This window comes from Colius striatus, chromosome 8, assembly GCF_028858725.1.
Source record: "Colius striatus isolate bColStr4 chromosome 8, bColStr4.1.hap1, whole genome shotgun sequence".
Lineage (NCBI taxonomy): Eukaryota > Metazoa > Chordata > Aves > Coliiformes > Coliidae > Colius > Colius striatus.
The window spans coordinates 27,070,205-27,098,102 of NC_084766.1; the positions used below are offsets into that span (position 1 = coordinate 27,070,205).

General features: G+C 40.7%; 1 protein-coding gene across 1 annotated transcript in view; it reads left to right on the forward strand.

Annotated features, from left to right (window-relative positions):
- LOC133625939 (VPS10 domain-containing receptor SorCS3-like) overlaps nt 1-27,898 on the forward strand; it is a 299,862-nt gene that overhangs the window by 207,599 nt on the left and 64,365 nt on the right. Inside the window, exons 6-9 of the mRNA XM_062001248.1 lie at nt 4,791-4,855; nt 11,353-11,471; nt 24,006-24,095; nt 27,581-27,760. Of these exons, the coding sequence (XP_061857232.1) occupies nt 4,791-4,855; nt 11,353-11,471; nt 24,006-24,095; nt 27,581-27,760 (454 nt within the window). The remainder of the gene's footprint in view (nt 1-4,790; nt 4,856-11,352; nt 11,472-24,005; nt 24,096-27,580; nt 27,761-27,898) is intronic.

Below are 27,898 nucleotides of genomic sequence, written 5' to 3' on the forward strand. Positions count from 1 at the left end.
GACAGGATACAATAAAAATTGCCGCAGACCAACTGGCAGTATCGACTAATTTGACTGCAGTTGCCTGCAGTTCCCCCTTACATATTATTGCACAGTAAATGTGCCTTATTCCTTCTCATTTCTAGCTCTTTTCTACTGCACGACATGCTGCTAAGTAGTCTCCATCTGTTTCTTCTGTCTCTTTACATGAGCAGTGGCAATTGCCTTCAGTCTGACATCACAACCTGCGAAAATGGGTTTCCAAGTTGGTGTCTTGGGAAAGTCTCAATCCACTGTAAAAGTTTAGATTTTGTTTTCAAAGACAGAGATGGCAAATGCCATCTTGACTGGTCAGAAACTAGGCACAACCCTGGCAAAATACTTCAAACAGCAGATTCCAGACCACGTTTTAAAGGCTGAAGTGCCTTATGACCTTATTTTTTTAGCTTGTTGTAAAAGCTTAACCCAAATGTTGCTCATGTCCAGTGATACCCATTCCCGCCTCCCAAGCTAATAGGTCTGGGAGATGGAGGAATAGAGAACCTCCTGTTCTCTGTTGATAGTTTAGCAAGGATCAACAGATGGTAGTCTGAATTGCTTAGCATTTTTGATCTAGGAAGCTGGAGGAGCTAAATCTCAGTACTGCTTTTTGTCATTAAATGCCTGAAATATGGAAAATGGGTAGGAAAAAAAATGCAACAATGGTTTACTCCATGAAAAAGCAGCAGACTTAGTAGAAACAATGAGCTGAGGCATGTGGTGGGAAGGTAACCCAGAGAGTACGTATATTACTCTCTTTAGGGGTTGGACTAGATGATATCTAAAGGTCCTACTGTTCTATGATACTATGATTTTTCATTTTGTCTTCACAGTGTCTTATATGGAAAAACTTCAGGAATAGCTCTACCATAGAGTGCAAAATACTGTGTTTTCCTTGCCCTACTTGCTTGTTCTCTCTTCCAGTCGGATGAAATGTTGGCAGAGCAGCCTGGTAAACGTGCATCCGTGCATAATGCTATTCCCTCAAGACAGAGATAAGGATCTTGCCAGGATCCTATCCATCCTTCAGCTTTCAAGAACACACAATTCTCTTTTGAAAAGGGAGGAAAGACCTTGTGAAAACCAAGAACTACCATGAGAACCAAAAAGGAAAGCAGCCACAGAAGATAGAGAAAAAGTAGCCATTGCTTCCTTCCTAATCAAATTCAGAGTTATTTGAAATTCTTAATTGGCTAATGATCCTGTGCCAGCTGCAATAATGGTGGCAGGCTCCACATTTTGAAAACTGCCTTTGCAGCAGTCAGGGAACGTGTCAGCAGGAAAATAATGACCTTTCCTGTCACTTCTGCCTTCATCCTCTCAGCATTTTTTCACCCAAGTGGTGATAAATGAATAGGGACGGTGGAGGATGTTGATTTAGCAGAGTTTCTCCCAGTGAGAGTGTCCTTTTTTTCCTCCCCACGGCCGTCTAAGGCAGCAGCACACATGGGTGCAGTTTGTGAACCTTGATTTAGTTTTTGCTTCTTGGAGTTTGTGCACATATGAAACAAAGAGCTGAGGTATGCTTGGAGCCTGAGATATGACCGTGTGGCAGCAAAACCGTTTTCAAGCTGAGTTTAGGCTTCTGAGTGTTAAATACTCTTGTCTTTATAAGCCTCTGAAATGGAGCCATTTGTCAGCCACAGAGCCATGCAACCCCTCCCAGCCACCAAACTCTGTGGGCCCCACTTGGTTGTACAGGACACGTAAGGAAAATGGTAAGTCAGGGTGCTGACATCTCTCCTCATCATACTTTAGTTGCTCAAATAGTTTTGAGTAGTGCATCCTCCAAATGTTCTTCAGAGAGATAATGAATGAGAAAATGTAGGGTTATGAATGTCTCCTCTGTTGCTGCTCATGTATTGGCAGACCTGAGAGGCTATTGTAGTGAGTTCTCAAGACTAGAGAATTTACTAGGTGGGATAAAGGAATAGCTTTACAGTCTGTGTGCATTTTTGCAGCTGTGCTCCAGGACCTACATTCGCATCTCGGTCTCTTCACTGCCTGATGTTTTTGCATTCTTCATGTAAAGCTTCTCCAGATAAATTATGAGAGACCATTTGCTGAAAATACTCATATTCAAGAGTCAGAGCACTGCAAAACAAAGCCCTGTTCTTTTCCACTGAGAACAAGACGTGAGGTGAGGCATGAAAAAACTGCATTGATTAGGGATTTGTTTTGTAGAGTCCTTGATATAAGACAGTGACTTGGTTTGGGAGAGGGAAGGATGACTGATGCATTACTTTAGGGGCTCCTTATCTGCCTGCAGGTAAGAGAAGCTTGTCTTGCTTTTGGGTTGCAGGAGATCACTTTGAGCTTTTCCACATGAAGTAAGATATTTGGCAAGCACAGGAGTATCAGGGTGGTGCTGTATGCTGGCCCTTTTTCTTATTGTCATTGTTCTGAAAAGAACCATCAGGCTTGTCTGAACTAATTAAGGAAATAAGATGGCACTGGGAAGGAATTTTAAGCTCGAATTACATGTTTCAGGAGACTCTTGTCATACACTGGTGCTCAGTAGGCATTATGAGCAGATTCACAGCATCTATGTATGCAAATGCACAATGCTAATGAATATTTTTGGTTTTGTTTGGACATACCTAGGTTCTTATAACTACAGTCTCTTTTAAAATTAATACTGCTGTGGCAGACTGAGATGACCTAGGCCAGGAAGAAGTTTGCCCTGTTTCTGTGGGGGGAAGCACAGTACCCCCTCTGTCTTGAGGGGGAGGGAGCTAGGAGGTGTCATTGGGAGCAGGTGAGGCAGCCTGGTATTGTGGTGCCACAGCAAGTGCCAGGCTGATGTCTGGCTTCCAGAAGGAAGCCTGGACAGGGCCAAGGATGATAGTCGGACCTAAATAGGAAGCCTGTTGGGAAGGGCTGTGGGGCAGGTCCTTAATGTGTTCTCAACCTGTACGTAAGTGCTGAAATTACCACTCCCTTTGATAAAGCTGTGATGGGTCTGTTGGTAGGCAGTTACCTCTGTCTCTATTGACATGTGAGGGTCACGATTGCTGAACAGATAAAATTATAGCATTTAGGGCTACTTTGGGAAAAAAGGCAGAAAATTTCTGCTATGGACTAGAAAGACTATGCCTTTTCTATATATAGACTGGGAAATAATGTTGCTGCACTGTAATGCTTTTCACTGACATTTAGAGAAGTGTCTATTTGTCCTCGTGTCACTTTTAACAGTGTCCAGATATTCAGAAGGTTTGACCCTGATAGTTACACAGTCATAAGGACTCAGGCCTGTTCAGGCATCCTTACTGATAACAAACAGTGCATTCTTCCTCGTGGGATCACCCTGAAACTGATGGTAGCGATTAAGAAGCAGACTGTTTCTCACTGGGAGTAGAATGATGAAAGCTCTGCCTGTGCAGCTTTGTTTTGTTGTGTTGGGGTTTTTTGGCCACAATTCACAGTGTATTGTGAATGGACTTACTATTGATGTGGTGCTCTAGTTAACAAGCAGTGTCAGTTTCAGTTACCTACACAGTGGGTCATAACATAGTTGTTTTGGCATTTGCAGCACTGGCTGGTCTTAGCTCAACTCCATCACATTCGTATGTTTGTCATAGCTTCAATCACAGTGTTTTTTGTGAGATTGACAAAAACGTATCAGAGCATCTTTATTTTGGGTTTGTTTTTTTTTTTCCCCCCCCTCATCTTCTGTGGTTGCTTTTTGTGGTTTTTTTTTCTTTTAGAAAAAATGTTTTAGCTGTTGATGCCCCAAGGATGAAAGCAGCAAAACACTGTGATAAAAGTGTTTCAGAACGTTAGGGAATTGTGAACGTTGGCTGGCTTGGAGGGAATCTATTATTTACAATCTACTGTATCAAATTCAGCTTCCACCAAATTAGAAACTGATTTTTGTCGTTGTCCCTTTTTAATCTAACCCTTTGGTTAACTCAGGAGAAGCAGCTCCATTAATCACGTGGACATCTATGGATTTTTTTTCCCCCCTGCCAGCCATTGCTGGGACTAAATGTTCATCTGCCAGTGATCCTTATCAACCAGGACACTAATAATAACATTTCTGTTCTGGGCTTGACTTTCCCTCTGCCAAGAGGAAAACTATCTTTGTAATGTGCCTTACAAAATGTTTTTAGGGAGTAAAATAACAATGCTCAGGAAAATTTGTCTTCAGGTGCTTGGCTTTTAACTGTAAGGTTAAAGAAACTCATTGTGCCCTGTTTCATTATTATCAAGGACCATGACATGGGATCATGGGGTGAATAATGAATACTTTCTTGTATTTTTTTTTAATTAAAACTTCATCATACAAATGTGCATCGCTGTTTTTAATTTGAAAATGGAGAAACTGAGGTAAACAATAGCAAGTTTGTCCAGCAACCAAGGAGCAGATCAGGAAACTCGATCTCTCATGTTGCTATTCAGCAAAATAAAATGCCATCTTATTTTGCTGTCTATAAGCCTGAAGCTTATAAACAGAGTTCTGATTTTACTGGATCTTGGAACCAGTTCACTTTGTCACTGAAAGATTGCTCATTGTAGTCTTGATCTTCCAGATAGGGGATAGGCAGGTACAGTCAGCAGCACCTGGAAAAGTGTCTGCTTGAAGGTTAGTATATGGCCTCTGAGAGTGGGCTGTGTTGAGACAAAAAGGAGACAAGTTGGTAGGGGGTAGGGACCTACAGGTGTCAAAAAGTAGATTTGAACTGGTTTTGCTTTCCCTCACCCTCTCTCTGTCTGATTGCAGCCTTTTATCTAACTGGCTGCCTTCTTCTATCTCTTTCTCCTCACCCCAGGTCAGTGACCGGTTTGGATAAGGAGCCTGACCTTGTGCACATGGAAGCCCGGACAGCTGATGGACGTAAGTGCTTCAACCAATGCTGAAAAAGTGGACTTTGAGTCAAGAATGGAGCGAGAATGGAAATTCATTTTACTCATTTTGTGTCCCCATTTGCATTTTAATTGATAGGAAGGATGTAGGTCATGGGGATTGGTGTAAGGCATACTGTTTTCCTTAGCCCCTGGGGCAAAGTTCAGAGGTTATAGAGTTTGTGTCTCTGGAGAGACTGGGCAGAAGCACAGTCTGTTTGCCTAATTATTTTCTCTGTTTAATATCATTTTTTCTTATAATATATGAATAGGTCCTCCATGACAAAATATTCCAGGCCTTGGAAGTAAGAAATAGAAAAAAAAAAACCTTAACCCCTCACTGAAATGGATCTGGCCACATTTGCAGTAGAAGGGTTTCCTTTGTAATTAACCTGCAGTTTAGAAGACAGTAAGCGTTAGCAGTAGGTTGACTTTTTCTACCATTCTCTCCAAAGCATTTAGGTGTTTCTCACAGGAGCTACAACATAGTCATATATCTGCTCCTAGGGTAGAACAGCAATGGGACGTGTCCCTTTTACACTACAGGGTCAGTGTAGAAAAGCAGCATAGGACCGAGGCTGTAGAGGATTTCTGGGAGGAAAAGGCCTGATTTTTGTCGGTTGCAAACTTTTCTCTATTTTAGTCAAGTACTGCGTAGGCCAGATGCTGTGTGAACAAGCTCCTGTCTATCAAGGTGGCTTCTCTGAGGCTATGGATCTTCTAAAATCACTCACCAGCCTCCCACTGCTGTTTAGTGATGGCAGCTGAATAAATAACCAGGTAATAAAAGCTCAGGGGTGACAGCTGTGTGTTGAATATGTGGAAAAAACAAAACAGGCCGTCAGGTGAGTGGGCAAGGTAGGGAGGCTTCTTCAGTGCCTTTGTTGCTGTGTGTGCTGTTGCAGTGATGCTGGGAGAAGTGGCCAAAAGCAACTAAAATACCCAAGCAATTAAGCAAGCAAACTGCTGATGGAGTCTGTTTTCAAACTAAGTTTAAACTTCCTCACCCAGCTCTATGACTATTGGATATGTCAAGGATGTAAATGCTTAGCTTTAAAGATGTATCCCCAGTTTGCAGACAACTCCCTTCAGATCTTGTTTGCTTAGGGGTTTGCTGTTTGTTCCTGTTTTACTGTATAAATGCAGCATTTTGAAGTTGGCAGTTGACAGTATTGAGGGCTTCATTGAAAGTCTGACTTAATCAGTTGTGTCAGCAAAACAGTCCCATTGGAAGCCATCGGCCCAGCAGACAGCAGGCACAGGCTAGGCCTAGCAGGCTGTGCTGGCCCCGCTGGCACGTCCTGTTGGAGGACAACACCAAACTCCCAACCAACCACAGCACAAAGGAACCATGTTGCTCCAATTAGAGTTTTTAAGGTTTAAAATTATATTAGTTTGTGTTACAAAACATCAACTGTCTCAAAGCTATAGCCTCACCAGGTGTGAAGCGGAACATCTCTGTGTACTTATGAATGGGAGGCTGAACTTTTCTCCTAGCTGGCTCTGTAATCAAAATGGGTCTTTTTGCTCTCGGAGAAATGGCTGAGACACTTACACCTGCTAGAAAATGGGCCCCTGAAGTGATTTGTTTTGATCAGATAGTATCTGATGAAAGTTTCCCTCAGTAGTGGGAAGAAGGAAGTGGAGGGTTTTCTATCGTCTCTTAGGTCTATCTGGTAGCTTGATCACTTATTTGATGTGTTAACACACATCAATTTGAGTATTCTTATTGCTCAGTTCAATTCAGGGACAAGAATCCATGCCTTACCTGTCCCTGGCCACTTCAAAAGTAAATGATTCTCTGGAGAGGCCGTTTGTCTTTCCTCCCCTTGTGTTTTCCTCCATGCTTTTTATTAAAAGAAAAAAAAAAGAGGGGGGAAGGGAGGGAAGTGGTATTTAGGATTAGACTCCTGAACTTGTTTCCTTCCTTCCTTCCTTCCTTCCTTCCTTCCTTCCTTCCTTCCTTCCTTCCTTCCTTCCTTCCTTTAGCAGTAATGGGAGTCGAGATCCTATCTAATACTAATTCAGATATTGGAGCCTAAGATATGCTCTATGGCTCAGAACAGGTAGTGTGGCGTGCTAGAGTCTCATCCATCCATAAATGAGTCAAGATTACCAATAAGCTCGTGGAGCTGGGAGGTGGAAGTCCTGTTTGCTGCTCTGGTGTCGGTCTTCCAAGACATCTTGACTCATGTTTCCATCTCTCTGGTCAATAGGAATGGTAGAGTCTCTGAAAAAAAATCTACTCCAGTGTCTAGGGCATATTTGCGAGGTGCTGCTAATTCCTGTGCCTAGGTGATCTCAAACTGTTCCTGTCTTTTGTAGCAGATGATTTTTTTCACACATTTTCAACATCTTGTCAGAGCTATTGTAGGAGAATAATAATCTAGGCTTGCATTTTTAAATGATAAGAACATATAGGAGCCTTAGGCACAGTACCTTATGTCTGAGTGTAATAGGCAGCAGCAAGGACAGGATTGGATGCAAGGGAACTATTACAAATACACTGACACAAGCACTCACCAGCACTCCTGGGCAAGATATATTAAACTTTCTGATGTTCAGTGAGATAATCTTCTCCCCTCTCACAGATATGAAGCAATAAACAGTATTTTAATTAAAGGGAAAAGATGGGGATGGGGGGTAGGGGGAGAGAAACCTAAGCAGAAAGATAAAACAGAGTATCTTAATTCCTGGGGAATAACGTACAATCCTGTTTATGTTTCTAAATCCTTTTTGCCTTTGGGGAAAAAATTGTTGAGGCTAGCTATTTTATTCTCCCTCCCATGGTAACCTTCACTGGCAGTTTATAATTTTAAGTCTCGGACGGCACGAGAACCTGACTTAAACTGAGCCAATCTGCCAATGCAACTTGTTTCCATCAGCTGCACTTCACCCTGTTAGCTATACTGGACAGCCATGCCTGCTTTTAGCTGCCCTGTTAATGCTGCCAGGAAGGAGCAGGCCTTGCTGTCCTGTGTCTTTGTAAGTCACAGTAACCTGCACACAGGTCTACCCTTGGCAGCCTTCCACACAGTGACAGGTTTGACTGTTCCAGAATCTCCCTTTAGGGACCCACATCTTAGGGTATTACCCATCAGAGAGAGCCTCTTGTGCTCCTGCTTCCTGACAAAGCTGTCATGACTGGCAAGCAAAGAAGGGACTTAATAGCTTGCCTTATTTTACCAGTTTATCACTGCAAATTTCAAGAAATTGTTTCAATTTTATCTGTTCTAAAAAGGATAAAAATACACACCAAATTCTCAAGATGGGAGACTAGAGAGACTATGTTAACTAGCAATGGAGGGGTGTTTCAAACTCCTCAACTGGAAAATGGCTGTACATCTGACAGCCATTTCCTAATCCTAGGTGAGATAAGTTTGTAGGAAGGGTTTGTGAAGATGTATGAATGCTAGGATTTGAGCTGCAGCAAACCCTTCAGGCTGCTCAATGTCCATATTGCCTCATTCACAGATGGGCTGAGAAAGCAGATGGAGATTGAGTTAAAAGGAAGAGAAGTTTTTGAGACTGTCTAGGAAATAGGGAACTCTTTGCAACTTTTGCAGTGGAACGTTAAAAAAAAACCCAAACCAAATAAAAAACAGAAGAACCCCCAAACGTTCAAACATTCTAATTCTAGTGTTGACTGAGATGATAGATAAATTGGAAATAGTCCCCAGATGCATGCCTTAAGATGCCTTCTGGGCATCTGTCCTTTTCCCATGTGGCTGTGCAAAACAGGGCTGAAAAATTAACTCATTTCAGAGAAGAGGAAGATAACAATTTGGAAGTTAGGATGTTCTAGGATACTCCCTTCTCTCTTAATTTACATTTTTTCAAGGGACTCTGTACTTTCTGGGTGCTGTTATATTTTTTACCCAATTTTTAAAGATATTTTAAAGGAAACTATTGTTTATCTTCTGTGAGGCATCATGAAAAAAAAGGAAGACTCGAACTTATTTTGATGCCCAGCATTAGGCAGGTTTGAAGATAATTTATTGTAATCTGAGGTTTTTCTCACAGGTCTTGTGTTTTAATATATATAAGAATAAACAGGAGACTAAATGGAAAATAGGCAGTGAGCTACCCCTCTTCTCTACCACCATGAATATTCCCATGAATATTAATCAAGTGCCATTCTTTGAGTATATTTGATTGCTGGTGTAACACACTCAAAATGACAGATTTCCCAATAGTCAGGAAACCAGTTGTCATGTCAACACTTGTGATTTATTTGCATTTATTTGTGACAGGTTTTTATTCCTCTTCCCATTCTGTCACTCAGCAGCAGCAAATTATCCCCCTTTTCGAGGGATAAGAATATCCAGGCAACTGTGTGAGAGAACATACCAGAGGGAATGAGCTTCTAAAAATATAGCTCCTGACCTCTCCTCCTTGTTCTGCTTGATTTTAGTGCTACCTCAAAGAACAAATGAAGGCTGCCAAGCTCTCTTTGGGATACTCAATGATACTCTTTGAGTATCATGTCAGTATATAAGACCTTCTTGTTTTCTAAGAAGTTGCTGTTATCCACTGCAAAGATGTTTTACATTCCACATTGAGGAGGTAAATAACAGCTCTAGACCAAATATGTATGTGTCAGTTGATGAAGTACTTGAATTTATTCCAGAAGAGAGTCCAGCCTCCCAACTGATTCTGGTATTTTATGCTGGGAGAAAACACAAGTCCAATACTCCATTATTTGGTTCTGTCTCTAGGTCAGATATTTTTCACCATACACTTTAATTACTTCCAGATATTCTAAGCTGGCATCAGCGACTGTTTCTGCTGTTTTAGCATCATCAGTGGGACTGTTTTCATTACCACAGTAGACCTGTGCAACTGCTCTGAGTCATCCATGTCACCATTATTAACCTGGAATTCCCAGTGCTTCAACCCAGAACTATCTCTGCAGCCTTTAAACATGGACCTTCAGTCATGCAGTTGGGCATAAATCTTTATTAGGTTAAAGCTTGGTTGTAGTTTGTGGCTTTTTTTAGATATTTTTTTCCAACTATTTTTGTTATCAGTGCTTCTGACTTGCAGTCTTTTTGCATTCTTAAGATCCTTTTGGTGGGATGAGGTTATGGAAGGGGAAACAAGCCAGTTTGTGAATCTTGTCTTTGAAACTGGGAAGGCAATTATCTGAGCGTTAAGGGGATTTCAGTCATCCCTCCCAGTGCTTTCCACTGAACCACATTTTGCTGTCACTGGAAAGTCACAGACTGAAGACAATAGCAGGTTTTATGAGAATGAGCATTCTGTAAGCAGCTTTGCTAGGCTAGTACTGTCCTTTTAAACTTTGCTTTTATCCCTTCAGGCTGTTTGACAAGATCCTTGTTAAAAGTTTCAGTTGTGAGCTAAAATCACTGCACCAGGTTCCCCCCAGCCCTTATAAACTCACTGTTTTCTTCATTGATGACCTGTCCTTACCCTTTGTAGAAAAGCGAACAAATGTGTGAATCTAAGAAGTCAGTACAAGTGCTGCAGTGTAAAAGACGTGACCCTTTTATCACTGATGCGGTCATCTTAGTTTTATTTTCATTTTCTCCCTAATTTGCAGTTTTCAGAAGAGCAGTTGAAAGGCAGAGATGACATATTTAGATTACATACATCCAGAGACACGGTGCCTTAATTGTTCTGTCTCATGAAATCCTTTCTTAGCCTGAGTGAAGTAATGCTTAATCCCCTATAACCCCTGCCAACTTGCTGGAGGTGAGCACGTCTCTTTTTGCCACTCTGAGCAACTTTCTTTATGTCTTGTCTTCCTCATGTTCTTCTCCCAGTCCTCTTCCTTCTCTCAAGCAGTGCGAAGGACTGACAAGAATTTCCATTATTGTGATGATCTCATCTTCTCACTAGACAGAAGTGTTTGATGCCTCTTGCAGTGCATGTAACTACTGTTGGGACTCTTCAGCCTGTCATTCTGTCTCATGTCCATGGCGTATTCACTCCTAGCCTGTGTTGGCTATATAGACTTCATTTTGGGAGATGTTTGTCACTTACACAGCAAATAAATTAAACTTACTAGTGAAGATTTGGGATTTTTTTTTTTCTTGTGTGTTGCACAATTAAAACCAGTCATGAAGGCTAAGGTGTTTCATGAGGAGTGTGGGGATATAATTCCCAATAGAGAAGTAGAATTGGTAACTTTTACCCAAGTGGCTTTTGAAATCTTCTGCTTAATATGGTCTCACCATCAGTGTTCTGGTGCATTTATGATTTGTACCCTCCATTTATGGTTTGAACTCAAATCTCCTGAGGGATATCTGCACAAGGGAAGGGAATGTTGGGTGTGGAAGTGTGGTGAACTCCTGACTCCAGATAGCAGTTTTAAAGGCTGGAGCTAGATCACGCAATAACTTCTGTATAGTTGAAGATGAGCTTAAGCCTTTCCTTCAGAGACCTTCTTTCAAGCTGCTGATGGCATTTGCAGACAACAGGCTCCTTGCTGGCCATTTCTCATTTGTACATATTCTTCCATTACAGACACCCACTATTTGACTTGTCGGATCCAAGAGTGCTCAGAGACCAAAAGGAGCGGGTCATTTTCGCGCTCCATTGACATCAGCTCCCTTGTTGTTCAGGATGAATATATCTTCATCCAGGTACGTTGGCTTGATATGAATGTGACATGAATTCTCTCTGTGAGTTATTTGTTCTGTGCAAGAGAGGAGGCATATTCTTAGGACAGTGGATTGGAATGCAGATTCTAAGAGGTGGGAGTCTATGCCTGCCTGCTTTAGATTAATTCACGTAGTCTGGAACGAAACAGTTGATCTCTCTGCTCATCACTTTTCCTGGTGAATCTGATGCATTTTGAAAGTTCAGTCCTCAGTAATCAAAAGGGTCCATGGGTTTCACAAAAGCTCTAGCTTTTATTGTGGCTACTTGGAAAGTACAAAGGTGCTGGTGATGACTTGGAGAGACCAAAGAACGAAAGGAAGATATGAGTGAACATTTTAACAAATGAAAAGGTTTATGCCGATTTGACAGTAACGTAATGCTAATGGAGCAAACAAAGATTTGCAGTAGGAGGTAAAAAGAGCAGAGAGATTGGGGAAACTACATTATAGGGTAGCTTCAAGTGGAATATGGCTGTAAATTTGTCAGTTAGTTGGTGATGATTTTGGAAATGAAGAGAAAGTGACAGAAACTGAATGAGCAACCACTTGTTTTTGAGGTATTCTGAGCATACATGGGCTGGATGGAACAAGGCCATCTCTCCCAATTTCATACCTGTGGAAGTGTGAGAATGAATAATATGATATAGAAGAACACTTCCTGAAGATGTGCCATTTCGTTAAGAACTGGGAGCCAGGCTGCAGTGATTCCAGGTCATAGAAAGCCTGTCATCAATGTTGAAGAGAGGGAATGAGATGAGATAGAGCTTGGATCCAGGTGGTACAGAACAGACATATGCTTGCCTTTTTGAGCAAGGCTGAGTTACATTAAGCTTCTATTTTACTTTCTTGGGGGAACATTTTTCTTGAATGTATCCAAATGATAAGAAAGTTCTGTGAAAGTTCACTGTGAATTTTTTTTAGAAATGGGAGTTTAATTGGGAAGGCTGATAATTCTGTGCTGGGATTAGGTGGAGGACTAGATCTATATGACCTGGGAGGACTGCAATGTAGGAACTACATGCACTTGAGTAACGTCAGCAGACCTCCTGTGAGCAGGGAAATCTGCTGCTCTGAGATGACCGATTGCTATGGGAGCCACAGTTCCCATCATTCCCCTATGAAATCCAGTCTGCTGCTGCTTCCTTTCACATTCATGAGGAGACCAGCTGCTAGAAAACACTGAGAATGTTACTCTTCCAACTTAGTAAGTCACAGTTTGACTGGAGGCAATGGCTTTCCAATCAGTAAATGCTCTGCTCTCCAAAGAGCATTTAGAGAGAGACTCTCTTAATCTGGATGTTTATATCTGTGCATGAGGGTATTGTGGAACATCCATTTCTTTAAGTCTAGCATGAAGCCTTACAGATGTTTCTCATTCCAGAGCTCCCACCTGTTTTAAAAGGCTGCTCTGTTTAGGAACTTGGGCTTGCAGTGAGAACATCTGCCTGGTGCACATTCCTTTGCCTCAAATTAGCAGTGAATGTCTCAAACTAATAGCTGCTAATTGATTCAAGTTTAAAAAAAAGAGGCGGTATGGTTATATGTATACAAACACATGCATGTATGTATATATAATACTTCAAGTGCCTTTGCTATCTGTACAATGTTTTATTATAGCTTGATGGATGATTGAAGTGAAAATCATATACTCACACTTTAATAAAATGTTAAATATACACATGGAACATTTATGGTGCTTTGGGCAGGAGACTCTCCCTTCCACAGGTTGTCTATCACTTTTCCTCTTTTTTGTATAACACTTGCAGGTTTTCTGACTGTCATCAGCTTGTGAATGCAGAAAGTGGACACAGATTGAGTCCATGTAGTACTTGAGTAACACACAGACACTTGAGATTCACAGCACACACTTCTCTGAGCTGAAGGTGTGTTAAATCCACCGTGTCCAGCATATGGTCGATGGGCTATGCAGAGTGTTTGCTTGGTACATATGTAGGATTGCTGATAGGTCCTGGATGTATTAGTCTCACAAGCCATTTGATGTAGCTGCCTATTATGGGATGTGTCAGACTGACTGTGTGTGCAGTGTCTCATGCATATAATTCTGTCTGGATAATCTTGGACAGAAATACGTGAGCCAGCTCTTTTGAATTTCAAATATTGGACGGAGATGAATAAATAAATACCAAATTAAATGTTAAGAACCTGGTGAGGTTTAATAGCTGCATAAAAGATGGGTGCATGAGTTCTGATCTGCCTGTGCTGGAACAAATCAGAAGTAGTGTCTTGAAGTAGAGAGGGGAACTCGTTTCTTTTAACTTTTTTGATGAAAACAGTAGATTTTTAGTCTAAACCAGTAGTCTGTGTTCCTCTAAAGTGAGTGGAGAGAACAAACCCTTCAGGGGCAATTTATCTTCTCCTATTGCAGGACGAGATAGGTCTCTCTCTGAATATGCCTTTCTCATTAATATTAGAAGTATAGCTTAGAAAAAAAGCCCTAACTTTTTGGCAGATAAAATTAAGGAAGATGAATCCCAGCTTTTGAAATCAACATTATAGATCATCTGCATACAGTTATTTACTGGTAAATATCCATTCTAATCAAGTTGATGAACAGGGCTGTAGTGTAATTCTTGGGAGGCATTAACCTGTGTAATTGTGCACTCAAAGCAAACATGATACTGTGGTGTATAATGGATAAAAGAAAGAAGAATATGGAAAGTGTGGATAGTGCTATAATGATTCCTTACCCTGTGCAATGCTGTTGTGCAGTGTTTCTGAAAGGATCTGGCAGAAATGCAGTGCAAATAAAAAAAAATGAAGATGATCCTGTGCTTGAAAAAAACTTGCCCATGGTGAGAGTTTGAAAAGTCTGGGACTGGTTGCCAGGCAAAGGAGATAAATAACACGGCACATGATGAAAAATGTAAAAGGTAATGAAGAAGGAAGGAAGAAATAGCTACTGAGAGAGTAGGAAGAATTCTTATGAATAAAACAGTAGATGATCACTCTGAATTTATTGATCGACTTTCTATTTGATTGATCAATAGTTACTTACGGATGCCTACCACATCACTAAGATTGGATAATTCTACATAAATTGATACATTAAGAGAAAATCCTGCCCTCTGTTGTGTGCATTAAGTTTTTATTCCGTTGCTCTGATGTAGCCAAGAGTCAGTATCTTCACCATCTTTCATGGTTAATACTTAAAATTCATACAGCTTGCAGAGCATGACATTTATTTGTAAGAAAACCTTGGAAAATGTCTGAATTTATTTACTGTACCAAAGAGGAGTTAATTTGATGAGCAACTTTTCCATTAATGTCGGTGTCAGTTGTGTTCAATTATATAGCCATGTAGTAGTAGAGCCCATACTTTCTTTACAGCTGCAATGTGCCATTCTCTATAGCTATATCACACCTTTCCTTGGTGGCCTTGAGTGCTTGGTACTGAGATAGTATCACTTTCTAAACTTAGGTGAAGAGATAACCTGCAACTGCATGTAAGATTTGACTTGCTGAAAATTACCTCAACTGCTATAGTATTCTCATGTGCAGAGCCTACATTATAAGACCCAAGGGCCAGGGATAGTCTTTTGTTTTATGTATGAATCTAGTATATTGATCTTTTGGAGAATTTCCATGGTAAAAATAAACCACAAGGGGAATTCTGGGGAAAATATTTTTCAAGCAAGTCTTGTATCAGGATTTCTAATGGAATTGCTCAGGTCGCTGAAAAGAGCCTAAAAAGCAATGGGCTTTAATGAAAATGGGCATATTTTTCAGGAGATTCTGTTTTGAGTGAGAAAACATTGTTTAGAGAAAAACTTGTTACTTTCCTATAAGGAAACAAATAACATGAGTGCAACTTAGCTCTTTAAAGACTCAAGAGAAAAGTGGCGATGATCTTTGTACGAGTCTTTGCCAGCAGATGAAAATTTCCACTGAAAATGCAAGAAACCTTGTGCCTAGGTTATCACTTATTGCAGGGATTGGGGAGTCTGGTCCAAAAAAGTCTCAGTACTGTGTTGTTTATTTGTGGTGGTCTGAGAACTCCTAAGGGGGCATGAACATGGCAGTGCATTCACTGCAAAGTCTGGGACTGTTGTTTCTGCAGAAAGCAACATTCTTTTGGACAGGCCTACATCTGCCATAGGGAGCTAATTATTGCTAAGTTAAAGTACTTGTTCTCAGTTACCCAAAGCTGATGTGCAAGCTGTCTCAGGTGCAGTAGCTCAGTAGTTCTGCTCGGTGGCTGGAGTCCTGTGTTGGATCCACCTGGCTGCTAGCAAGGGCTGATGACACTCCCAACACATTGGTGCAGACCCGTGTAAAGACTGTATTTTCACACAGAACCCTAGGTATCAGGAGAGGGACAATAATAATGATGAAATTCTTCAGAATGTGTAACAGGAGACTGCTGGCAGTACTGCTGCTATAGTGCCAGTGGCCTAAGGATGTGAGACGAAGATTACAGGGGGAGACGGTATTTTTTAATGAAATTTGAATTGATAGAAAAGCGAAACATAAGGATACTGAGGGAGGATTTGGTCTCTGAAAGTTGTCCTTGCCTTCTTTTCTTCCCAGCTATAGATATATGTCTCATAAAATATGTTTCATTCCTCTATTAATCTTGTGCTTTGATTGGATAAATCCTTCAGTGTGAGGCTTTCTTCACAGAGGTCCTTCCAGTCTACTTCAGGATCCAGTTAACATTGCCCCCATTCCTCCCTTAAGTTTCTGTCAGTGCTTGGAGACCCTCAGGGTAATTTTGGCCTTTTTCATTTGAACTGTCTCTAAGTCAGTGCAGAGATGTGTGGATGAGTGATTAATATCTATCTTGATTGGGTTTTATGTCCTTTTATTTTTTTCCCACTGGGATAATGCAGACTGCTGTCTCAACAGAGTGCAGCTGTAGGTGATATGAAATGTAGCTCACTTTCCATGGCAGTGACAAAGCTACTGGATATGGAAGATTCATCTGAGATTTAATAGCTAATACCTCATTTGAATTTAGGGGTGATGCATGGTTTTTTTTCTAGCAGGCCAAACAAATGCCTTTGGAGATAAGTACTTTCTACCTTTGGCTGGTGGTTCTACCTCATAAAGACAAGGAATGACACCTGCAACGTCTGATTGAAAAGGGCTGGCTGTTTGCTTCAGACCCTGCTCCATTCCCGCTACAAATGGGAAGGTTTTTGCACCATTAACCAGGGAGGCATGCTGAGAAGCAGTACATTATCACTTTCCAAGGCCTTTAAAGAGTAGAAACATGGGTGAACCTGCCTTTTCCACTCCCATGACATAATTTATCAAAGCCTTTAATGGCAGGCTGAAATTCATAAGACATCCTTGTGTCTCACCTGGCCCCTCCTGCCATTTCTTCTTGTGGGAAGCTTTTTTGGCAGTTTTCTATGACATCTCATTTGTGATTCAGTCTTCTGGGAAGTGTACAGTAGCTCTGTCTTGACTCCAGATTCTTTCAGGTCTGGTTGTCCTGGGACATATGATGGCCTTGTGTCCAGAAAGCTAAGCTAGCTCTGATAGTTGCTTTGGTTTTTGTTTTTTTTTTTCTTCTGGGATAGATGTGATGAAGGAAGAAAGGAATTTGAGAGAAGCTGAGAAGCAAAAGAGAGTCTTGGCTGTGCTTTATAATTCCCCTGATGGAGCCTGTGGCATTGCCATTTAGGAGCTGGGAACAGTGGTTGTTTGCAGCTTGCACACGCAGTGTGGGAGCAGCTGCAGTTCTTAGATGGCAGGAATTCCATGTGGAAAGGGAAAAGGTTAAGTGAAAATATTCTTCTTTGATACCGATCATGTGTCTGGCTCTTCTTCACCCTCTGAAGTAATTTTGCGCTTAGAAGACTTTTGCTTAATTCAGAGAGTTGCACAGCAAGGCAGCGTCTCAGCCTGCTCACTAGTCGGAGTGAGAACGAGCAAACCCAGAATTTCTCCAGATGTTGTTGTGTGGTGCAGCTAAGCGGGACTCTTACAACACACATCTGAATAGCTTCTTTGGCTCAGAGGAGCAAAGACTTCTGCCAAAAGCTGTTGAACCAATTCAGTCTTCTTTTGCATCAGAAAGTCTCCTTAAAGCAGATGTCGATATTCACCCACAATCACTGATAGCTTCTTCTAGAACCTATGGATAATGTTGCCTTTTTTAGGTGCCTGGAGTCTCAGAGTGTGTCCAAAAGTTTCAGCTGAAGTCCTTTGATGGAAAATGGCTTTTGTAGAAAATGCTTTTTCTACAAAAAAAACCCAAAAGCCCAAAAGCAAAATCAAATTCTGTTTTTCAAAGTAGATATATTTATGAGAATTTTTAAGCTCGATAAAATGAAAAATATACATTATTTATAGCCTTAGAACTGAGCTGGGGGGACACTTCTCTTTAAGGTTTGCTAGAGGTGGGGAAAACATTTCCTAACTCTGTAAGTTAAATATGCTTAAGCTTAGCCCAGGTAAGCAGTTTATTGCTATTACTGGTTGTAACTGCAGTTGTGTGAGGATACCTTGCAGAAGCTTGTGTTTAGTAGGATATGAGTGTGTGTTTTGAGTTTATTGGGTATTTAATGCTAGGCTAAATGAGCACATTGGCTGAAGTCAGTTATCAGGTGAGTTAACTTCAACCAGCAGCCACAGCGGAGATGATGCCAATTCATATGGATTTCTGACCTCAGTTCTCAAGCTGTCAGTTTAATAACTTAAGTAGTAATTTTCCCCAGGAATAAAGGAAGGAAAAAGATTTTTATCTTTTTCCATGTGAAACTTCTTAGCAGTGAAACAAGGTAGGAGGGGAGAAATTAAACTTTGATTTCCTGGTCTAGAGCATACCCGTTATTTTCATAGAAGCTAAATATACCATGTTCAGATATAAATTTCTTTCCTCCATTTTTTAACTAGGAGCCAAAGGTCTTAACAGAAATCAATCCATGCAATTTATTTTTAACTTCACCCTGCTTAGCTACGATTGATTTTTATCTTTGCGATCAATGGTAGATAAAACGGCTTGGCGGGACAATGGAGCACTCTCCAACTTGTAGGGTTTGGTCTTTGAGTCTTTTATTGAAGAAATCATTAAAAGCTTATTATGAAACTAATAGGATGAAGACGTTTAAATGATGAACACGATTACACCTGTTTTACTGGTGAATAATGCCTGCTACAGCTGATCTTCTCTTACCCCTATTTAAAATGCTAGAAGGCACTCCAGTGGGGGAAATTAATCCATACAGATGAAAGAAAGTACATCCCAGGTGCTAGTTAAAAGCTCTTCTTAAAGCAAGACAGGCAGTAAGTAGTTAGCCACTTTCCTATTCACTGCTGGGTGCTTTTCATCTATTTCTAGCACTATTTCATCTTTGCTGTGCCAAATACTGTATTTGGAGCTTGAACCTAAATATCTCTTCATAAAAATATATTAACATTTTCCTTTCTTTACTTTTTTTTTTTTTAAATTTGGTTTTATTTTATTTCTAGGGCTTTTTGTGCTGTACTTTCTGTTATCACCCTCTCCTCTCCCCTTATGTTGTCAGATTTATCAGCAGCATCTGCAGCTGAAGATGTAAAGGATTACCTTGGCAGACTCATATGTTTCCTCTGAAATCCTTCAAAAGGAGAATTAATGTCTACAATTATGCCCCTCTCTTAAGTTGGTTTCTGTGTGGGTAATGTGCACTTGCAGCTCCATCAAGGCTCCTGTTTTTAGTGTAACCATGCACATTTTCTGCAGGAGTTGCTTTTAAAACAAATCCACTATTTTCACTCAAGATTACTCTGTCCTATAGCTGTGCAATCGTAGCTCTGAGGGGAGAAGGAAGTCCAGGGACTGGACCAGTATAATAAATGCTCCTTTGTGTTAGCAAATTTTCGCTGATGGGTTTGACATTCTAAAAAGTAGCATGTTTTCAAAGCTTGAGGGTGCTTTGTGTACAGAAACACTAATCTGTACATCTCTGCAGCACACTCAGCTAATTGCGTATTGCTTTAATGACTGTGCAGAAGGTATGATACTAATGAAAACCACAGGGAGGTTTTTTTAGATGGTACCTGTCATGATGTGATTTATGCTGGGGCAGTGGTGTAGCTCAGTATACAGAAGTATCTGGAAGATGTTTTTTTCCAGCACATGGTAGGTAATCAAGAAGGAGGAACATAACACTATGCTCCTGCATATCTGTCTTTCCTCATCTTCTGAATCTCTTGAGACTGGCTTGGGGTTAGGCTTGAGAGAGGAGGCAGTTTTCAGTCCTCATGCTGGCAAACTTATGCAAGGCCTAGACAGTAGCTGGCTCTGAAGAACATGAAAATCACTTGCTAAAGGTGTGGATGCTTAACTTGTCATCACTCCTTCATGCTTTAAGTTACAAATTGACTTAGGAGGATTGATGCCCAGAAGGAGAAACAGTAAATAAAGTTGAAGCAACAAGGAGAGATGCCAGGGTACCCTATGGAGGTAGAGAATGCAGATCCAGGATTCTCAACTTTTGACTTCTAGCAACTCATGTTACTGGGAAGGAGGGAACTTTGCAAGCAGAGGAAGTCACCTCAGAAAAAAAGTAAAGGTTTGTTGAAAATAACATCAACGATGTTACTATCAGCTGCTTACCATTGACAAAGTTTAAAATTTGGTTCTGTAATGGACTGAGTTGCCATTTACTGTGCTTGAGGTGGGAGCTAAATTACAGGAATAGCACTTGTCTAAACATATCTGGTCATCGTGGGTTGATCTGTGCTATTACAGGTTCTTTTCCAACAGTGTAAAAAGTAGATGACCTGTTCCCATAGCTGTGCAGGGCAAGTGATTGTTATTGTTGTAGATCACCGAGGCTGCTGAACTATGTAGAAAAAAACCTCCTCCATTCTCTTTTAGTCATTAACTTAGGAAGCATCCATTATCTGCACACTCTCACTGCATCTCCACCATGGCTGTGCCTGTAAGACACGGTGTCTCATTGGCAGCATCAATGCGTATTCATTTAGGCTTTCTGCAAGTTCTTTGAGCAGCAGAAGGCAGATGGGGTCTTTATTAGCCCAGGATCATTTCTGAGATTTAGCAGTTCCCTGTTTTTTACATCAATATCTGCCCTATGTTGGATGTTCCAGGTCCCAACACCATACAATCAGGAAGATGAGAATGAAGACTAGTAGACTGCAGTCTACAGCTCCTGACATCATCTGGGGTGTATTTACATTCTGGGATATGCATAACTCATTCTCTTTGCTTTCCAAACTCTTTTGGATGAGCAGTGTTCTTTTGGTTAGGAAGAATATCTAAGAAAAAAAAAGAGAAACAAAATCTACCCTTAAAGAATCATATTCAATCATTGACATGAGATATGTTGAGTATGTTTCTAGATGTGTCACAGAAATTATGGAGATGGCTAGACTCACAGATTTTCTATAATTCTTTGCCTACTTGATAACATATTTGTTGTCTTCTGTGTTTGATATACTCTGTCCAACTGCAAGTCAGCAGTGGGGATGAGCTGACATACTGAAACTTTCAGGGCTGTTAGAGAAACTTGTCATGTTTCTATTATGAAGTGTCTAGTGATGTGAGACCAGACTTTGTCTTGAAACAAGATGTAGAAGTATTAAAGTAGTAGCTCATGAGTGGAGGGAGGAAGCAAGAACACAGGTTAGGAAAGACAGATGTGTTTGATGACAAACACATTTGTTCAAAGGAATCATTTCCACTGGCCAGAAGCCCAATTAAATGCATAAAATAGAAATACAGAAAAACAGATTAACGACCCAGTCACTAGCAAAAGAGGAGGAAAAAGACAAACCCAGCTAATTCTGTACCGAGCATGACAGATGAGCTCACAGCAAATAATTGGGTGACATTAATCAAATGTGAACTAAAAGGAGGCATTAGAGGGCAAAACACTATCATAATATCTGGAATTTACAGTGTTGGAGAGTTTGCTCATAGGAAAAGTTCATCAAAATAAATTAAGTTTGGTCTTCCAGAATTCATTCTCCACCACGGTGCTTGCCAAAACTTTACTGAAGGCTTGATCACTTTTTGGAACTGTTATAACTGTGCATGTAAATCATGCAAAGATGAGGTCCTGGCTGTGAAAAGCTTCACACAACTCCTGCCAACGCAATTGTGGGTGGCTTCATATTAAGTGGCTCAGAAAGACCACAGTTCACAAAGATTTCTGTTTCTAAACCTTTCTCAAGGTGACCTAGTCCAAGTAGAGTACTGAAATGGAGTGAACTGGAACAGTGTTTGAATCCTGCCTTTCTGCCTTAAACAAGCAAACAAAGGAACAAAACATCCAACAAAAAAAACCCCACACACTTCCAGGTACCAGTTTGCAGTGGCATAAAGCCAAAAAAACTGTGTAAAATCTTTTGAATGTGGCAGATTTGGAGTAGATCCTGTCTTGGCAGAGAGGACAGGTACAGGAGTAGATCCAGGTCTTGGCACAAATTCACCCCTCGATATTTCTGTCACTCTATGTTCATTAGATTAATTTGAATATTGTTGGACTGTTCCTGATGTTAATTAGTCATCACAACATTTACACAGTATGTAAATATTCATGCCTGCATCTTAAAGACGAGTTGATGACCACGTCTCAGCCCATCAGAAGTGGATATTGAACCCATGTCCTTACCAAGTAGTCACTGGACACATTCAGTCTTATCTGGACTCTGCTACACATAATCATCTGGTGCTGAAATGATGAGTGGGCTAAAATGAGTTTGTGTGAGAGAGTTATGTCATTTGAGAATTTAGATCTTCCAGTTTTTGCCAAGAGTGGATATTTAAATAGTCCCTGTACTATTTAGGTGATATGACCTAGAAGTCTGGGATCCTTTGGGCAATGCTTGTACAGCTGATATATACAATTACTGCAAACGTGAATTTTTGCCCTTAGGTTGGACTGAGTGTGAATCAACTGCATAGTCTGTTCTCTCCTCTGAAAAACTAAGTTTTATATGGTAGCATTAGATGGGAAAGATATCCTTCACAAATAACACAGCCCTTTCACCTTCCTCACAGCGGGAGAGCATGACCCTGAAATGCTGCTGTGCCAGTCCACAGTGCACTGTACATGAAGTGAGAGTCAAGTGACTCCTGTTCTCTTCCTGTCTCTGCCCCTGGTTTGTTTTGAGACCATAAGCAAATCGTTTTAGATTTTCATGTCTTTGTTTCCCCTTAACTTTAGCTATATGTTGTCTGTATAGAGTTTGTTTGCTGTGATGTGGTCATTCTTCTGCCTTCTTAAGTGGTGCATGGTATAATGGTAGTGGTTTGTTTTCTTTTGGGAATGCTAAATGCAGCTATGATAACATTTTAAGTAAAGAGGAGAAACAAGTAGAGAGTGAAATCTTAGTGAGAAGCCTATTTCTAAAACTTCCATTCTTTCCAGTTTTTCAAACTGTCAACAAAAAGGCCTTATCTTGAGTTGATTAGATATCAAATTTCATGACCAGTAATATCGTGTCCTTTGAAGGACAGCTTCTCTAGGGATGAAAGGCACTATCTAGAGGTGATATCATTGCTGAGAGTGTAATTGATGCTGTAGCAATATTCCAGGTAAGCCCCTTCTGAAATATCACTGTCAGATAAAAGGAGATCTACCTAGGAGAGAATCTAGGATCTTTTTGTTAGCTTTATTGGAAACTTAAGAAGCCAAAACCTGACACTCCTTATAATAGAGAAGTGCTTTGTGTATTGTTTTATCTTAAAACCTGTAAGACTGTCAAAACAGCAGAATATAGGAAGTTCACCAATGTAAGCCTTGTTGTAGCCAGGCTTGAAATGGTGTCAGAAAAAACACACCCTCAGTAAGTGTAAATGACTAGTGACAGGTTTAAAATCCAATATTTTACAAATTACCAGGGCTAGATCTCATTGATGCATGGCATTTGTGTGTAGCCGTTCCAGCTCATTCAGTACATAAAACGACAGATTTGGATGTCAGTTCCTCCCCACATCCTCACTCATAGACAGTATGATTTCAGAGAAACCAGTTTTATAGTGACAAAGAGCATCTAAGAGCTTAACTCCAGCTTTCCAAGAGCCAATACATTGCATTTACTGTTTGCATTAAATGGTGCTAGTGTGGATTTCTGCTGTTAGTCACTGTAAAAGGTTGTTGGAAGACAACCCTGGCCCCGGGGGACTTAGAGTGCAAACAGACAGGGCTGAGAAGCAGCAGAGAAAAGAGATATTATCTCCTCCTTACAGGAGAGGAACAGAAGCAAAGAGATTGTAAATGACTTGCCCAAGGTAATTGTGCTGGAACCACATAAGGAAACCAGATCTTTCTTCCACTCGAGACCTTAAACTTTACACCTGCTTTTCCTTTTTCCAGGAGATGTTAAAATCATGCTGGATTTGAAGCATGAGAGACAAATTGAAAAATTCAGTGGCACAGCTGGAATTTCTTTAGAGTTCTACAGATGCTTTTTGGGACAGCTGTGCAGGTCATAGAAATGATATCTGAAAGAAAGGCTGTCAAACCTTCTTAGAGGTGTCAGCATAGGGTGTCTTGGAAGGGTCATCACTCATTTTCTGTGCTGTTTCCACAGGTGACAGCTGGTGGAAGAGCAAATTACTATGTGTCATACAGACGGGAGCCTTTCGCACAGATTAAATTGCCCAAATACTCTCTTCCTAAGGTGAGTGCACCATTTCTGAACAAAGACATGTAATATCTTGAATAGCACAGCCTGCCCAGTGGTGAAGCACCTCGGTGGGTCTCCTCTCTGGGGAGCTCCCTTTGTTGTGTTACTTGAATGATCTTTCTTTAATACAGATTTGGGAACTTAACCTTTTTCCCTTCCTTTGATTAGTCAGCATTTCGGGAAGAACAATTTCTTTTTCCTCTTGTCTTGGTTTAATCCCAGCCAGCAACTAGGCACCATGCAGCCACTTGGTCAGTCCTTCTCCTCTCAGAGAGACAGGGATAAGAATTGGGGGGAAAAAAAAAACAAAATTTGTGGGTCAAGATAAGAACAGTTTAATAAGGAAAATGAAATGAAATATAATAACAAATGTATAATAATAATAATTGTAACAAAAAGGAACTTAACAAAAAAGAAAGACAAGTAAAACTCAAGAAAGAAATCCTAAGTGATGCCCACTGCAATTGCTCACCACCTGCTGACTGATACCCAAGCAGCACTTCCCTGCTCTCTGCCAACTGTCCCCAGTTTATATACTAGGCATGGTGTTCTACAGTATGAAAGAGCCCTTTGGCTAGTTTTGGTCATAGAAGCTTTCCAGCTTCTTGCATACCTCCTCACTGAAACAGAGATCTCCTTCAGTGACAATAAGTGCTACTTAGCAACAACTAAAACATCAGTATGCAATAAACATTATTCTCTCACTGAATCCAAAACAAAGCATTTTACCAGCCACTAAGAAGAGAATTAACTCTATCACTGCTGAAGCCAGGACACCTTTGTAAAGAGGAAATGGGAATGAACAGGTACCTTAGAAAACATTGCTCAAACCAACTTCTCCTTAAGCAATCATCCATGAACAACTTTCCCCAGTCCTACTGTGTTCTCTGTTAACGGTATCTCTGTAAGTCAGTGACACTGAAGGTCCTGGAGAGCAGTTAGGATGTTGAACAGTACTGCAGTCTCCATACACTGAGATTCACAGGGTATAGCAGCTCCACTCTCCTCATCGTATAGCTGAATGTTGCCAAGAAGAACCCCTGTGTGATGCTGCTTCAGGGGTGACTGAGATGGCTTAAGATTGACACTGACTGACAAAGCTGGGAGGGAGAGAGGGAGGGAAGTTAGTATTTCTCATACAGCTGTGCCTGGACTTACCTTCTTAGGCCTTGGCTTACTACCAGATCAAACAGTGTAAGCCTCAATAAGAATATGTCCTTGGAATTCTATTCAAGTTCCATAATGTAGTAATTGCTTGGGAATGTGTAGAACAGAAGGGACCAATACTTTCAGTGCCTTGGCTGGATATGAGTTTCTGAGTAGCCTAATAGCAGCTGAGACCACTGATGCTCTTTGAAGCCTCGGAATGGCTACTGAGGCTACTGTCATAGGGGGCTGATAACCGAGAGTAATGGCTTTCTGCAAGTGAAAATGTTGGTGGGATAATTGTAAGGTAGCTGACTAGATTTGCCTTGTGGACTGGATCTGCTCTTCTTTATGGCCTATAGATATCTGCAGTCTGGCAGATACAGCATATTTGCTTTAAGTTGCACCTGAAAACCTAATAGTTGTGTCTCAGACTCTCAGTGCTGCACCTCGGCTTCTTCCCATTTGGGTTGAACACAGTCCACAATGTATGGACACCTGTGTAGCACAGATACAATTTCTTTTGTTTGTCATTCCATAGTGGGGATGTGGAATTCAGAATGCCTGACCACATACCAACTTTTGGAAACCTTAATGCCATTTTTCAGGAGACAGACATTATTTGTGCTCCCACCTTGTGGTCTGGGTTTGAAAGCTGCCCCTCATTAAAAAGACAAGTGCATAAAGACAACGACTACCCTGTGATTGTGCTGCTTTACTGACTGATACTGTCACAGGTTGCTGGCATCTTATAATATGGATTTGTTGGTGGCTGTGGTTTTGAATAGGTGCATAAGGATACTTTTGTCATTTAAAAATTAAAACTAGTTTTAAGCTGGGTGTCAAGGCAAAGACTTCTAGCTATGTAAAGGAGGCTTGTTTATGCTGCCCTTAGTCATAAAACCATTTTTGCTATATAGTAATAACTATCCTGTCAGCTGTAGATTAATGACCTCTGCTGGAGTTGTACATATGTGAGGCTGGCAACAGGGTAATGCAATATTTCCACTGCAACTGGTCAAAACAGATTGAAGTCGTTGGGTGGTTGCTTTATTTTCACACCGCTAGAATAGGTTGGGTATGTATTTAATCTTTAAGAAATTATAGCTTGTGAGCAAGACAAACTTTCTGATTTAGTCTTTCCTTATTGAGGAAAATGGCAAATCTCCCACTGATTTCACTCACTGGGACAGAATTAATGTTTTCTTTTCTCCTCTTCCCATGCTGATAGGCTATGTTAGAAATAGCCCCATCTAATCAACCCCAACTTTTCATCTAGATACCTCACACAGAACATAAAGTTGCCTCTGGGCAGGATAGGGAAATTGAGCTGATCTTCCCCCACATGTTATTCCTAAAAATCAGGTCATTATGTCCTTTGGGAGACTTCCAGAATTATGGATTTTTGATGCAGAAACAGTGTAAGAAATTAGTCCAGATTCCTTGGTGCCCTGGGGAAATTTTAAATAGATACAAATAGATAAATGAATTCCCCCATAACCACAGTGATTTTGCCTCTAGCTGAACTGGTGTTAGTTTGTTCAACAATGGTAACAAGTCCTTCAGTACTCATCATCACCACTCATGACCACCTTGGCAATCATTTCTATTAACCTACTTTAAAAGAATACTGAAAAAATGCACTGTCAGATCTCTTTGATAGTAAAACTAAATGAAGAAACTCTTTCTGGATCTTTGTATCCTGGTCAGCAGCAGGAATCCAATACAGGTTAGTGGGTGGATTGTTTCATAGCCTATGGATAGTGGAATAATAGATCTCAGAAAAACTCTCAGTGGAAAAGTGGGTTATTAAAAATCACTACCAGAAGTAGCCCATACTGATCCCTATACCTCAGCCTCAAATCAATTTGAACTTCCATTTTGGTTTTTTTTAGACTGGCTTTTTACCAGTTGGAAGCACAAGCCTGTTAGCTCAGCACGTGGATGGAAATTGTCACTGCTTTTAGCCTGGTGCTAAACCATGCTTAATGACTATGAGGACTCTGGGCTCCAAGGTTGTGAATCTTCCTTGCCTGTTAAAACTGACTTTCAAATTTATAAATAAAAAATGAAAGTGGATGAAATTCCTTGAAGCTACCAAAAATGAAGAAAGCAAAAACCCTTCACCCAGCTGGTGATCATTAAAAAAATGAAATTCAAAAAAGTCACAATGGTGGTAATTTATTGGCTTGTTCTAACGGAAAATTGTTGAACATACCTATAATTCATGCTCCATCTCCATTCTTTCATAAGTCATGGTAATTACTATGTGTCCCAAAGGGCAAAGAAATACAGAGATCCTCAGTAATAGGCCTTTTGTCTTCCTTTAACAGGACATGCATATTATCAGCACAGATGAGAATCAGGTGTTTGCAGCTGTTCAAGAGTGGAACCAGAACGATACATACAACCTGTATATCTCAGACACCCGAGGGGTGTACTTCACCCTGGCCTTGGAAAATGTGAAGAGCAGTCGAGGACTGGAGGGGAATATAATCATTGACCTTTATGAGGTATGTAGTAAAGGTCACCCTGCAAAGAACAGCAACTGCTTGCTAGTTCAAGCAAGTGTAAATCTTTTACCAGCTTTCCAGGATCTTCATTTGCTTTGGGATCAGCCCAGAGATGTTTACTTCACATCTCTGAGCTGA